The 14766-nt window shown below is 43.0% G+C and overlaps 1 protein-coding gene and 1 long non-coding RNA gene across 2 annotated transcripts in view; both read right to left on the bottom strand.

Annotated features, from left to right (window-relative positions):
• Nucleotides 1–9729, bottom strand: part of HCRTR2 (hypocretin receptor 2) — a 35495-nt gene extending 25766 nt beyond the window's left edge. Inside the window, exon 1 of the mRNA XM_075750046.1 lies at nt 9384–9729. Within this exon, the coding sequence (XP_075606161.1) occupies nt 9384–9612 (229 nt within the window). The 5' untranslated portion in view covers nt 9613–9729. The remainder of the gene's footprint in view (nt 1–9383) is intronic.
• The window catches only part of LOC142600928 (uncharacterized), a 637768-nt gene that overhangs the window by 477807 nt on the left and 145195 nt on the right, over nt 1–14766 (bottom strand). The gene's annotated exons all lie outside the window — the stretch shown is intronic.

The raw sequence follows: 14766 nt of genomic DNA, 5'->3' as shown, positions 1-14766 counted from the left end.
AGTTAAGTATCAGAACAAAAGGGGTTTGTATACTCTCCACTCTCACTCCTTTAAATATGCATTTTCATCTCAGGTAGTTCTATAGAGAAGTGGAGGCACTCAACCTCGGTATAAACCCTAAAGAAAAATGCTAGCGAAAGGAAGCTCTGTGGAGTGGGAAATGCTATCTGCCCACCCAGAGTGAAACAGCACAGAGCTGTGGCTTTCCACTCAGCTTGGAGAAGAGAAGCAAGGATGAGAAAGGTAATAAAGATTCGCAACTGGAAGAGTATTTTACCAAAAAGTACTCCAAAATCATAAACTAGGAGATGAGGCCAGCACCAGCCTTCCTAAAAAACTTGGGGACATCACAGAGTTAACAGGATGCCTGTTTAGTTAGGGCACAATGCAGTGGCCCAAACTGAGATCTTCAGAGCTCCGTTGAAAAATCTATGAAATAGTAAAAATAGCTCTGAATAAAACCTCGATTTAACATTATATGCAAATCTTTAATGCAACCTTTGATGTTCCCAGCTAGAAATGGGAGTGAGGAAGAAAGTAGGAAAAATGGTATTAACACAGACACTGAAGAAAAGAGGATCTGAATTTAAAAAAAAAAAAAAAAAAAAAAAAGAAAGAAAGTGGGAGATAAATGCAACTCAGAAATCTGCTCCAGCTTTGCATGGTTTTCCCTATATAACTCTACTGGATCCTAATTACCTGCCCAGTGTGTTTTATTATTTTCTGTATTTTTGCTTTTATTTTATAAAACTCCTCAAAGTTACAGTTAATAACTGCAAATAAAAACATGCAGGCCGGCTTTCACAGAGAGCAGCTCTTTTCCTAATGGTTATTAAGTAATCCGACTCTCATAACTCCTTCGTCTCACCACTGACGCTTTCATTTTCTTCTGCCAGGATCAGTAAGAGCTTTAAGCGAAACGATTGCTGTTCCTACCTCTGCCACACAGTGTCAGTGAAGGCTTGGAAACTAGTTTGAGTTTGCAGGCTTACAGTGTTTGGAAAAACTTGTGAAGGCTTTCCCCAAGCGAGGACAGTTCTGCGAGAATGAAGCGTGTTTCAGAACCCATCCTCCAAACAATCACGATCTCCTGTCCCAAAAAAAGTCTCACAGGCAAGTCCCAGCAAGGACTAGACATAAAAATTCAAATAAAAGTTAAAATTTAAGACAGGTGCTATTAGAAGTCCATGAAGAAAGTTTCATATACCTCATTATATTCCTGAAGAAAAAAACAAGATGATGGTATGATGAGACTGGCATTTTTCCTATACAAATTTAATCTCTGTTGGTTTAGTGTCCTAAGGCATTTTAATTAGAAGCTGTAATGCCATTTATTCAATTAGCATAGCTCATTGTATCTCAAGTTGAATATGAAAACAATACAAAGGCTCCAGCTGGTACAAAATGCAGCTGCTCGCCTCATGGAAGATTTACGCTGTCTTGAGCATATTAAACATTGTGCTGCAGTCCTTCCACTGGTGGACTGCTGGTTCAGCTGTCAATTTGTTTTTTACATGTCAATCCTAAATCATTTCCCTAACACTCCCGAAGTCTTGTCAACCTCTTATTCAATGGGTCATCTTCCAGTGTGACTTCTTGGCCAAAATAGAAACATAATTTCCATAACCAGCAATACCTGACATTTCCTTATATAAATGAATGACACTACCTCTTTATCTCATTTTTGGTGAATAATAAATCCCAGATGGATGTAAACAAAGAATTATCTTTTTTCACACTAAACTGCAATGATTTTATTTTGCTTTGGTAATTCAGTATCACAATTGTTTGACTACAATATCATAATATGGCCATCCAGCAGCCTGCAAAGCTTCCAAAGCAGAAAGCTTCCAAAGAGCTTTACTGCTTCACAGTATTTTACATTCAAAGAGTGATAAAAAAATGTGTTCAACAGATTTGAGTTACATATTATTTATTCTCTACTTCCTATCCTCACAAAAAACACCCCAACCCCCCCCCAAAAACCCCAGTTGTTTCCACCTGGCAATAAATTGGTTCTCCATATGGCATTCTCCTCCTTGATCTTTTTAGTGATGACATTACCTACTGGGAATCAAGGTCTGGGTGGTGGGGTGTGAAGCAAAACAATCGTGTTAAAAGGGAGGAGGAGTAGATACGCCACCAAATGGGATTCTGGAGAGCTAGAGCCCCTGTGGAAACCCTGAATCGATGCATGCTGTTGGAATGAAAAATGTTGTCATTGAAATGACTTTCATTATGAACGATTCCTGATTGAGGATCCGTCTGCTTTAACTTAAGAGTCTAAAAATTAGGTGCCTAAGACTAAGCTTATTTTATTTGTTTTGGGAAGGCTTCCCATGAGTCTTTCAATAACTTTATTGATGATCTTGATTAAGGGGTGAGAAGCACTTTAACTAAATTGCGGAGTAAATTTAATTAGGGGTTTTTGAAACCAGCAGTGAGAACAAAAGATCTAAAACAAAGCAATCTCTTCTGTGAATAGGAAGATGATATCTACTTCCTAGGCTGTCCATCTCTTACCCACTATTAAGCTCTAAACTCACACATTACTTCATTTTTACATAACTAATCTTATCTGAAAAAAATGAGTCCAACGTAAGACCAGGTTTATGTTGAAAAAGTAATAGAAAGAATGACACAAAGAAAAGACACTTTTTATACAATGTTTATTATAAAGGAAATATTGAAAAAAATCCTGCAGCTGATAATAATGCCCAGTAGATAAGAACTGTCCTTGAATAAGTGATGCTACAGCTGAAAAGATGGACAATATTCTGGGCTGCGCACACAAAGGAATTGCATAGCCTGCCAGTGAGGTGATGGCTCCTCATCAACAGGGCACACTAGACATGTCAGCAGATTTGAAGAAAAACATGGAAGCATGACAAAAGGAGTAGGTTGTTAGGTCATGCTCCCTATGTATAAACACACAAACAAGTACATATGTGTAGGCTCCATCACTTCTTTCTAGTAAAACTCTAGGAAAAATATTGAAACTGTAAGAAATATAGCCGAATAACATTGAACATATGAAATCTTAAAGTATTTTATTGAATATCACCTTCACTGAAATGTACTAATAGGGAACTGTCTCCCACAAAAGACAATGAGAGTCTATAGAAATAAAGCAGATATACAGCAACTAGTTTGCTCGCAGCAATGTATTTTCTGAGATGTTTTTGAGATTGCAAGTGCTCCATTGTACTTAGGTTTTTAAAAGGACTTACAAGTTGGGGATTGTGGCTTGCTCAAGTTCTCCAGCCCACTTCTATATTTTATGTACTCCCTTATTATTATGGCGCTAGAGAAGAATACAAGAACTAAATTCTGCTTGCTGGAAGCTTATCTCTACAGATTACAATTGGGAGTAATAGCACAACCATCTAATTGGCACAGGGTTCATTTTCTAACTCAGTCACATTACATAATCTTAGGCAATTAACAATGTAATGGAAATGGGAGTTATTACCAGAAGATCAGCTATGCTATAAAAACAGACTGCTCAAAATACCAGGTTTGGTCAGCTCTGGAGAAAGTGAAAGGTACCATCACACAGTTTTCCTGAGCTAACTGTACCGATTAACACAGACAGATTGGTTTTAAATTGTTCCAACACACACACACACACACACATGAATCATTGTAAGTGTTAATTGGGAATCTTGGTCATCTCTGCAGAGCTGGCTATACTAACTGACCAGTTATTTCATAATCACATTTGATATGCTTATTTTTCTATCCATAGTAACAATAAAAACCCTACAAAATCCTTACACGCGCTTCATGTTAGAGATGGAAGGATCATAAATATAGGTGTCATACTGCACATGACATGACAATAAAATGATTTCACACCTCACTATGATTGAATTTAAATCTATGTGACTCATTAAAATCAAGGTTGTGCTTCACAGCTGAAATGCCGTGCAACTTTGAAACAATATGCATCTGTCAGTCAGCATAAAGTGGAGTTGCACTAGGAAAAACTTTTCCATGTCCATACCTGTTTCTCATGTAGATGTAAGAATGCCTTTTCGTTAGGCTATACAAAGAAAATACAATTCACTATGCTGGTGAAATGCTACAGCAAATATCTTGCATAGTATACAACTTCGGAATCTATATCATGAATCCGCATTGCCAATATAATAATCCCAAAACTAGGCTAAAATCCTTGCAGTCTCACTGCGCTGAGAACCAGGAGACAGAGCACAGTTCTATGTTCTATGGGGGGCTGAGCGCACCCCATGCACTGCAACCTCTGCCCCCTGCCCAGGGGTTAGCTGCTGGGGCTGGAGGCCAGCTCTGGTACTGGGCAGCGTGTCAGCTGGGATCAGGCTGCTGGGAACAGAGCTTTTGGATGGTAAAGGACAGTAGAGCTGACTCTCCTCTGGTCAGAAAGCATATAGAGTGGAACTAGTTACACATCTGCATACAAGAATCTAGAAAGAAAAGGGCAACCTCATGGCAGGGGCGTTGGAACTAGATGATCTTTGAGGTCCCTTCCAATCCAAACTGTTCTACAGTTCTAGGATTCTGTAATTTCAAATCAGCTTCATCTTTTAATGCTTTTCTACTTTTTGTGCATCTCACAAAGATGTGCATGACTCTTTCTTGCCAGTAATCCCTACATTATGCAAACACCAATATACTTCAGTTGATACTCAAACTCTTAAAGTGAGCTCATGCATTCTATATCTTAGGTAGATTAAATGTATAAATACTGTATCATTTCCTATGTGGCATCTTTTTAAAAATGATAAAGCCACTCTAGTTATTATTCATCCAACAGATAAATGTGACTTTCATGCTGATATTACAGAAGTAAAGTCCTTTCAGTGCCAAATTCCCCAAGTAATCTGGACAAAAATAAATGCAATAATTTAAAATGTGATTAAATATGTCTCATATATGGCAATCAAATACGATTCATGAAGATCACAACACCATTTAAAAGAATACACAACCAATTCTACCAACACATGCATGTATGGCTAGACCTCAGTATTCACCAGATATACCTTTAAAATAGTAACAGAGCAGCATTTGAGACAGTTGCTTATTGATAAGCATTGACTGGGACTCTGGTGTTAGAACTATACGCAAACCTTTTCTTCTCTAGCCCTAAACAATCAAACTACCGTAAGTAAAAATCAAATGAATGCTGTTGAGCTCTATGAGTCAGACTATGAATTCTTTGAGGAAAGGACCACAGTTGGGTTCTGCACAGATCTCAGCACAACTAGCAGTTACTGTAAAATAGATAATAAATAATGGAGCTATCCAGAGAAGAGTAATTCTGTTTAAATTAAATTTGGTTTCATTCTGAGTTGGAAAGAAAAACAAGTATCACCAAATTGTGTGAGTAAAGAAAGTTTCTGAAATCTCTTACTGATGTCCTGCATGTCTCAGCCTTGGAGCAGTGCTGAGGACTTTCAAGCTGGGTGCTGGCAGGTTGTGTGTGCTCAGGATCTCAGCTCCTGCCAGCTCTGGGGAGGGCTGCCAAGAGGTCGTCTGGGACACTAGAAGGCTGCTTGTTCTGCCTTCAGCCTTTGATCAAACCAAGTTATCTCTGCTGTACATCTTGATTTTGATGAATACATGTTCCCTGAGGGAAACCATTTCATCAGAAAAGTTCTGACCCATGCGAATGAATAATTTAAACGAGGACCATTCCCATTCGTTACCTGCATAAATGGAGTTAAAGGTGTGGAGTCGTACATTACTTACGAATCCCTTGTGGTCTTATTCCAGTTATTATCTGCTGCAACTGGTTAGTGTGGAATGATGATGTCGGTAACAAGACACCTCTGTACATTCTAAAATATATATTTCCTTAATTATCCAGTTTTCTATTTTTAAGCAGTGTTTTTAATGCTGTGTTTTCAAATAAAGAAGAAACAGGTATTTACAGTCAACATACATTTTTTTCCATTAAGATGTCCTGTGTTTTGCACTAACTGTGCAAAGAAGCTTCAAGAGTTTCATTGCTATGCAGTGGTGAAGAAATCTTCTTGTTTGCAAAACAGAAAGTCCTTACTATTCTGCTATAAATAATGACCAAGTGAAGAAGAAAATAGGGCAAAGCATACTGATGTTATCATCCAAATTTCAGATTCTCTGAATGTTCCTGTAAATATGTCCCAAAAACCTCTTAAACCCTGTTTCTTCTCAATGGCTTGCACTGGTGAGCAGCCAACGTGTGCACACATGAGAATCATTGACATGAAGCACTTGAATGCAGTAATGAAACTCGTATTCAAATGCAGAGAATTGCTAACAGTTTTCATTTTAGCTGGTTTGTGCAGCAGCTTGCAGCAGTGCCAAGTCTCCTAATTAAATTGAAAGTTAAATAGCAATGCAGACCTTGTTATATGCTACTGTAAGTAGAATTCCTGCAGTGCAACTCACTCAAGAGCCCAGTAGATGTCAATCAAAGTTCAAGTTTCTGATTCTACCCTTCCTTGTTAATTAACTGTCAGAATGCTTCAGCCTAGTTTATTGCTAATATCTGAGGGATGTGCTGTGTGTTCCTCTTACGCAGATGTCATTGCTGGGACACAATGAGTCTCTTAATGAGAATGCACAAATCAAAATAAGAGGCAGAAATGTAAGTTTTCAGCACCACGTAGGGAAGGGAAGGGTCTTTCCTGGTTACTTAAGTGTTATTTGAACAGGGCACGGACAAAATAGACTCAAAGCACTGATTTCACATGCCACACTAGTCCAGCAGCACTAGTCAAACATAAGCAGAGCAACACACTGCATCATTAAGGATAATGCCATAAAGCACTATTAGCCACTAAAACTCTCTTTAGAATCACTTCTGCTCTGCTTCAAGAAGCTCCATGACTAAATCCCAGATTAACCTTGAATATGGATTTTTAAAGCAGGAGAAATTAGCTTCTCAGAGACTTCAACATGCGCACTGTTCTATATCAGATTTTCACTGGTAGTCAAAGTTTCACAAAAATGTCTTTGGAAAGAGCATTAGACCACATCCATTTCTCTCCTCAAAATCATGTGAGCCTGCAATCAGTACAATATGAGCTTTCTTGCATAAAGATGAGACAGTGTTCAGCTAACGAGCAGCTGCACCTGCAGATCCCACAAACAACTTGCCCATAAAGAGAAGCAGCAGTTTGGGTGGGTGAGGTCCATGTAATGCACAAAGGCATTTTAGAGATGAAACAGCTTGAGCAGAAGCAGTCCAGTAAAAGGAAAGGTGGGTGGACAGCCAAATGCCAGCTTCCATCCCAAGCAAAAAGATAACATACACAAATGTCAGGGAGGAACAGCACCGCATCGGCGCCAATTTCATCTCTGTTTGCAAGTGCACAGAGAAGAAAGATTTTCTCCTTGTGGCTTCAGGGGGGAAAAGTGTAAACAGGGTGAAAGCTCCTATAGCTGAAGATTTGACCTTGAATCTTCAAAGGCGAGAAGACAGCCTGTTTACAAAACAGGTGGAGGCAAACAGGTAAACACAGTTCTCCTAAAATTGTCTTTGCTCAAGATCAGAATGAAGGACACTTTTTCTTGCTAGTTTAAAGTACAGCCTCTTGCCAGGGCTATTATCTTTACACTGCCTGTCAAGCTGGCTGCCTAGCAATGGACCGTGCTAACATGCTCAGGCTTCTGAATAGCTCTAACGTAACCTCTTTGGCTGAAAACTCACTGGTTTCACCAACGTGCATACTGGATGTTTACAGGCAGTTTAGCACACCATTCCAGGAAAAAAAAAAAAAAAAAGCATCATCAGTCCATTGAAAGGGAAGGAAAAAAAAAAAGCCTTGCAAAATTTTGCCTTTGGCTGCAGTCTTATTTACATCTTGTCTCGGGTAGCCTAGAGAGCTTGCAGATGACAGCCCTGACACGCATAAATCCTTCTGAAAAACATGAATGGAAGACCCGTATGGCAGGGCTGAGCGCGCTAGTGCGCCACTCCGTTCATGAAAATGTCACCGATGTAAATAAAAAATGCAAATGGCCGTGACTCCAGCTAAAAGTGGGTTCTCACGGCGTAACCGGCTCCCCGGCGGTCACACCGCATTCATGCTCATTCATAAACGCAGAACTGATGAAGACCGACGCCTTCTCTGCTCACCCCTCTATCAGCAAAATAAAAGGGCACGGCTGGGGGTGGGAGCAGCGGTCGGTGAGGACGCGGCCGCCCCCGGCCTGTACATGTGCACACGCGTGTCCCCCCACCCCAGTTCCCGCAACCAGCGGCCGGGCGGGGGCGGCGCGTTCCCCTGCGCCTTCCCCCACAGGCCGGTGACAATCCCCGGCGTGGGGCCGGCCCTCCCGCAGTCACGCTCCGCTGGCTGCAGCGGCCGGCTCGGGGGAGCGGGAGCGGAGGAGCAGCTCCGCTCGGGAGGGGAGAGAGGGGGAGCGGCGGGTGGGCTCCCGACGGTCAGACCCCGCTCGCCTCTCCCCCACACCGCCCCCCCGCCTGTTCCCGTAAACGCTCCCGCTTCCCGCCGCCGCTCCAGCCCACCCGTGCCCTCCCTGCCCTACGCTCGGCTCTCCGCCACACTCCCCCTTCACCGAGGAGGGTTGTCCACCGCCCCCTCCCCCGCCGCCAGCGCCCGCTTCCCCCCCCCCCCCGCTCCGAACAACCCCCCGCCCGCCGCCTCCTTCACGGATGAATGGGAGCGGGAGGAGGCGGGCTCCGAGGCACCGCCTCGCCTCGCTTCCCTCAATGAGAGCCCGGGAGGGCGCCGCCCCGCCTCCGTCCCCCTCTTCCCCCCCCCCGCCCCCCTCATCCCCGCTCCGCGCGGCTCGCGAGCGCGGCCGTTGCGCCGCCGAGGCGCGAGCCGCGCGCCTTCCGCCCGCCGGCTGCTGAGGGGAGCGACCGCCGCCTCCCCGCACGGGCAGGGCGCCGTCCCGTGTCCGTTATCCCCTGGCCGCACCCCGTACCCGCACCCCGTACGGCCGTCCTTCAGAAAACACCGCCCGCTTGGCGTTCCCAGCGCGGCGACGGGCTCCGCCGAGCGGGCCGGGGCTGTGAGAGGGGGCAGCAGCCTCCCGGGCGGGCTGAGAGGCGGAGCCGCCGTCCGGGACAGGCGGAGGGGGGGGGGGGGGGGGGAAGGTTTCAGCACCTCAGCCCGGCGGACAGGGACGGGAGCCGGTTCCTCTCCGCTCGCCCAGCCCCGGCAGTGAGCGGCGGCCGCCGCAGCCCCTCGCAAGCGCAGCGGGAGCGGTTTTCACGCCGTCCCGCAGCAAAGGCCGCTTCCGCGCAGCCTTAACTTTCCCCCGCGGCTGTGCACACCCGCGTTTCCAGCCGGGAAAGCCAAACCCACCCCCCTGTTTCCAGCCGCCATCCGTGCAAACCCCACTTGAGCAAGGGGGAACGGGAAGTTTTGGGGAGCGCGACTCACCCAGGACGTTCCCGACGAGCGCCACGATGAAAACGACGATGTAGCCGGCGATTAGCGCCCATTCGTACTCCTTGGGATGCAAATACTCCTTCCAGAGGTACCGCAGGAACTCCTCGTCGTCGTAGTCGGAGGAAGGGGTTAAAAAAGCCTCCCGCGTTTCATTTAGCTCCGACCCCGTCGTCCAGTTCCTGTACGAAGGGGAACCATCCTCTGATTGAATCCCGGACATCCCTGGTGATTCGTCCGGGGTCTGGGGGAAAAAAAAAAAACAACCAAAAAACCAAACCCCAAACCAACAACACAAAACCAAAACCAACAACAAAACAAACCAGACCCTCTCAGAGCATCCGAGCTTTCTCCCTCCCGTCCATCGAGGCTTGTGGTTGCCAGTGCGAAAAGCGGGGTGTGGGGAGAAAAATGACGCGGGAACTTACGGGAGCCAATGCGGGAACAGGCTGGGGATCCGCGTCGGTCCCCAACCCGCCCTGACCAGCCTTTTCCCCGGCCGGGCAGGGGGGCGCAGCCTCCGCGTCCGCGGAGGCTGCGCCCCCCTGCCCGGCCGGGGAAAATGTTGATCAGGGTGGGTTGCATGCCCCTCGGGTACCGGACTGCAAATCATGCACATGTACCCCCCAAACCCACCCTCCTCCGCAGCATCTCTGCACACACACCCCCCCCCCCAACATCCCCAGCCCCTCCCGACTCGTCCACTCCTCTTCTGACTCCAGTTCCCTTCTGTTTCCCACCATGTCTCGAACAGACCTTTCTACATTAAATACCATATATGTTCAAGGTACTTGACTAAAGGCAGTGGAAGGAAGCGCAGGGTGAAGAGAAACATTAAAAACGAGGGGCTAATGAGGCTGTCTCCTTGCAGCGCACCCTTTTAAAGTTGGGCTGGGTATGGGGCTAAAACAGAGGAATTAATCCTGATGGGAAAATCCTTAAGAGCGCTGCTCAGACAAGCACGGGGTTTCATCGGATTTGAAGATCACTGAGAGCTCACTTTAGGCTCGAGTCTAGCATGCAGACTCCCTGCGCCGAGGTTGTTTCAAACGTCCAGCCTGGGATCTGGAGACAGCAACTGCCCCTTGGCTGTTCTGAATTGAGCTGAGCTGGCAGAAAGCAATTCAAGAGAGCCTAGAAGTGCTACTTAAACAGCATGATAGGATTCCTGGCTTCTGGGCATTGGTTCTTGAACTATTTTCATACTTTATCTAATGTACATTTCCTGAAAGAGGGGGGATAAATCTGGACTTGTCCCCTTGTGACTGAAAAAAACCCTCTTTGTTCAGATAATCTGTTCAATTCCTAGCTGAATAATTTAATGAGTCTGATATAAGCACCACTTCTATTGTGAAATGACACACCTCGCTCAGTTAACCATTTCTGTGCAGGGTCTGCACCTCCATAGGAATGAAGGAACTTTTATGGTGGGACTGTACTTCCAACGCATAAGCTGAATAGACAGATAGATATTCATAAATACTGTCGTCCTTAGCTCTATACAGTACTTTACCTTCCTGAATTGTTCCTTATCAGTGTGCAGCCTTCTCTATTGCCTTCAAAGTCTGATACAGCATACCTACACCTGGTATACCTGCACCTATTTCTATAGAACTGCTCTCTTTGCTTTAGTCCCCTGTAAAATAAAGAAAAAAAAAATCCCTTTCCTACTCCACAGGGAAGCTGAATGGACTTTTTAGGTTAAATACGTTAAAGAGTGAGATATACTTGTACACTTGTAGTGACAGGACAAGGGGTAATGGGTTCAAGCTGAAGGAGGGTCGATTTAGATTAGATGTTAGAAAGAAATTCTTTACTGTGAGGGTAGCAAGGCACTGGAACAGGTTGCCCAGAGAGGTTGTGGATGTCCCCTCCCTGGAAGTGTTCAAGGCCAGGTTGGATGGGGCTTTGGGCAACGTGGTCTAGTGGAGGGTGTCCCTGCCTGTGGCAGGGGGGTTGGAACTAGATGATCTTTAAGGTCCCTTCCAACCCAAACCATTCTATGAGTCTATGATTCTATGAATATACAGGTAGGATCAGCACCTATCTTACCTAAATTAGAAAGGTAGACTTTGCAGGCATAACAAATCAAGATTAGACACTCTGCAACTAATGCAAATAGCTAATGTTATGTTAGTTGAGGTATTAGTTTTGACAAGTGTTGTCAACTCTCCTGAGAATGTGGGAATGCAGGTCTGCTTCGTATACGAAAAGAGATGTGTTTAAGGAGTTTGTAACGGTTTTTTCTAGTGGCAAAAAGACTTAGAGCAAGACCATTTGGTGATCAGTAACAGACAACTACTCTCATGCTTCAGCTTGTTTCATACGTTAAAATGTCAGTCTATAATTCCAAATGTGCTTCCAAGTTGCCATAAAGTCAGAAAGAGGTAATGCCTTTTTGACGTAGAGTGCTTTTTTCTTCCTTCCTCATCAAGAGTAAGGAAGTGAGTTAAAAAGGTTCAAGGATTAAGAAACAACATGGTTTTATGAAAAATACATCTTAGGGCTCATTATTTTTTCAATGAGATTACAAGTTTGATTGATAAAGACATAAATAATTGATTATGCAGATTGTTAAACTGCATAAATTTGGTATTCCTAGAGTACTGTAAGACATTTGCTTTGATTGATACAGCGCATTCTGCTTAGGAAGACAGGATAGTAAAAAATCAATATGGCACACTTTATAAAGATTAAAAATGAGCTAACAAATCTCAGAATGAAACGATAGACAAAGAATCATCACTGAGCCTGTGCATTTCTACTGTCGGTTCTTGGTTCTGTTACACTCATCTTTCAATGACCTTGAAGAAGCTGGCAGGTGATCCAAAGATCAGAGGTAATCAGCTAAACACACTCATCATGAATCTGTAGCCAGAAAGCTTCTTGTGATTCTTGATGGTATAAATAAGAATACCTGTGAAAACAGACTGAGGTATATAGAAGTATGAGTGAAACTTGACTTCATAAAAATATTCACCATGTACAAAACTCTGCTACTGAAGAAACACTTTTCAAATTGAGTCATTTTAGCTGTACATTTTTAAATCAAGATCTAATGCCTTTCTAAAAGGTAAGTGCTAGCTGAAATGGGAATTAATTCAGAAAAGTCACATGACCTGTAGTATGCAGGAGGTCAGACTAGATGACTACCATGGTCCCCTCTGGCTTTCTGATTTGTGAAAGTGCGTTAGCAAAATAGATTCACCTAATGAATTTTAGTGCTGATTTATCTTTTAATTATACTATTTGCATCAAGACTAGTGCAACAGTTTAAATCTGTTGCTTTCATATGCACGTGAACAGCAAATGCTCAAAAGTATGTAATTCCTGTTTTGCTAACTGTTTTTTTCAGTTCAAAACCTGTTTAATATGTGGTTTTACAAACTTCTACAAACAAAGAACATCCCAGCTACCCAGCACTTGAAAGGAGTATAAATTCAAGGTTATATCTATTAACCTTCTTATCTCAGGAGAGTACTGTCTGATACTTTGTTTAGCTAAAAGGTTCGCATACATTGATATCTCTTCTAATCCATAACTTTCCATCACTAATCCAAAAATGCTGAAATGAAATTATCAGCCCTAGAAGATATGCCTTGTGGCTTTCCATGCCACTTATTATATGATATTAGACCATGTGAATATAAATCAAACACAATTTTATGCTTTATTGCATCTGATAGCTCACAGGAACTGTATTCATAGAGAACAAACCAACCCTACTTCAACATCTAAGTTCATTGCTTTGTCAAACACACTTTCCTCTTCCATAATAATAATTCTATTGCAGACTAACATTTTTATTAATCACGCAAATAGGCAGCATTTTTTCATATCTTAGAGATTAGCCCTTTCATTTAAAAATCTATTTGATTCAGAGGATTAGTTCCATACTAGTCTAATAACATATTAAATTAGGAGCCTTTTATCAAAGCAGAATGAATTTTAAAGTTTTTGCAAACTTGGGTTAAGAGGCAGCTGAGCCGGAGGGTTTCTGTTCAGCCTTTGCTGAACATTTTAATAGGTGCTTTCATTCTTGGGAAGCAAACCACATAAGCACGGCTGCTGAAGAGAAATACACTGCTGTATTGGCAGTAGAGTCGAACTGTGTGAATATGTCCTTCCTTACCATCTTCCTTTCACTGCTCTCATTTAACAGCTTTTCTCTGTCCCCTTTCTCTCTTTTATGGAATATGATACATGACAGTTCGGTAGAAACCCACCAGCCTTACTGTTTATTTTCCTGAGTAATCCCGCTCAGTCATGTTCCAGCTTATGTCTGTGAAGCCCCTCTGGTATCTTTTCTCCTATAACGGTATTTCAAGGTGGAAGTGCTGCTTCCTCGGCAGCAACACTGAGTAGTTTCTGAGAAGCAGATGGGCTATCATCAACTAAATAGTGAAGAAGGGAAGATGGTAAATAAGCAAGTAGAGAGAAGCTGAGAGCAAGAGAGAAAGACTGATAGAGAAAGCCAGGTTTGGAAATCTATACAGCCATAAAATTCAGTGGGGTAGTAAGAGTAGTAACTACCAGGCAGTAAGGTGTACTGAGCCACAAAAGAAAAATGAATACTGTATTTTTTGTGAAAAGAATTAATTAATCAGCAAATCTTATAAATGAACATAATGATGCTCTATCACGCAATGCATTTACAGAACCACATTTCCTTTAGCCCCCTTCTTGTCTTAGCATTAATTCAGTAATAAATTATAGGTTAAAGACACAAAACTAGTTTGAACATGAGAGATATTATTCAAATCTGCTGTTGAATTTTTGGACCCACTGGTGATATAAGAAGCATCCAGCAATTAACCTTGTTTAACCAACCTCAGGCATTTTTCTCTTTGTGTGTAGAAAGCAGGATCCTGTTAAGCAGGATCCTGTTTTAAATAATCCAAGAACTTACTAAGATACCATTACTCAAATACAGCAAAAGTATCAGCTACGCTCTGTTGATTTATTAGCTCACTAGCACCGTTAAAATGAAGAAAAGCTAAGAGAACTTGCTCTGTTTCTAGCAGTGATCAGATAAGAAAGATCAGCAGTTGGTTAGATCGTACCATCTTCATTATTAATATCGACCAATGCAGAATGTATTTGAAGTGAAAAGGTCTGATGCTAGCCTCATTCACAATACTGTAAATTAGAAGTAACTTCATTCATGTCAGTAGAGTTATGCTACTGTAATACAGATTAAAATCATACACTGCATAGTTGTGAAAATTCAGATGAACTGAAAGTAATATCGGAATGTAAGTCTCAGTGAAAATTCTGTTGTGCAACCTATAACAGAATTGCCTAGCATCGTTCCTGTAGATTATAGGTAGAATTTCCAAGGCGATACAATTCATATAAAAAAAAAGTACACCGCTCC

This window comes from Balearica regulorum, chromosome 3 (genome assembly GCF_011004875.1).
Source record: "Balearica regulorum gibbericeps isolate bBalReg1 chromosome 3, bBalReg1.pri, whole genome shotgun sequence".
NCBI lineage: Eukaryota > Metazoa > Chordata > Aves > Gruiformes > Gruidae > Balearica > Balearica regulorum.
This window is presented reverse-complemented; position numbering and strand designations above follow the sequence as displayed.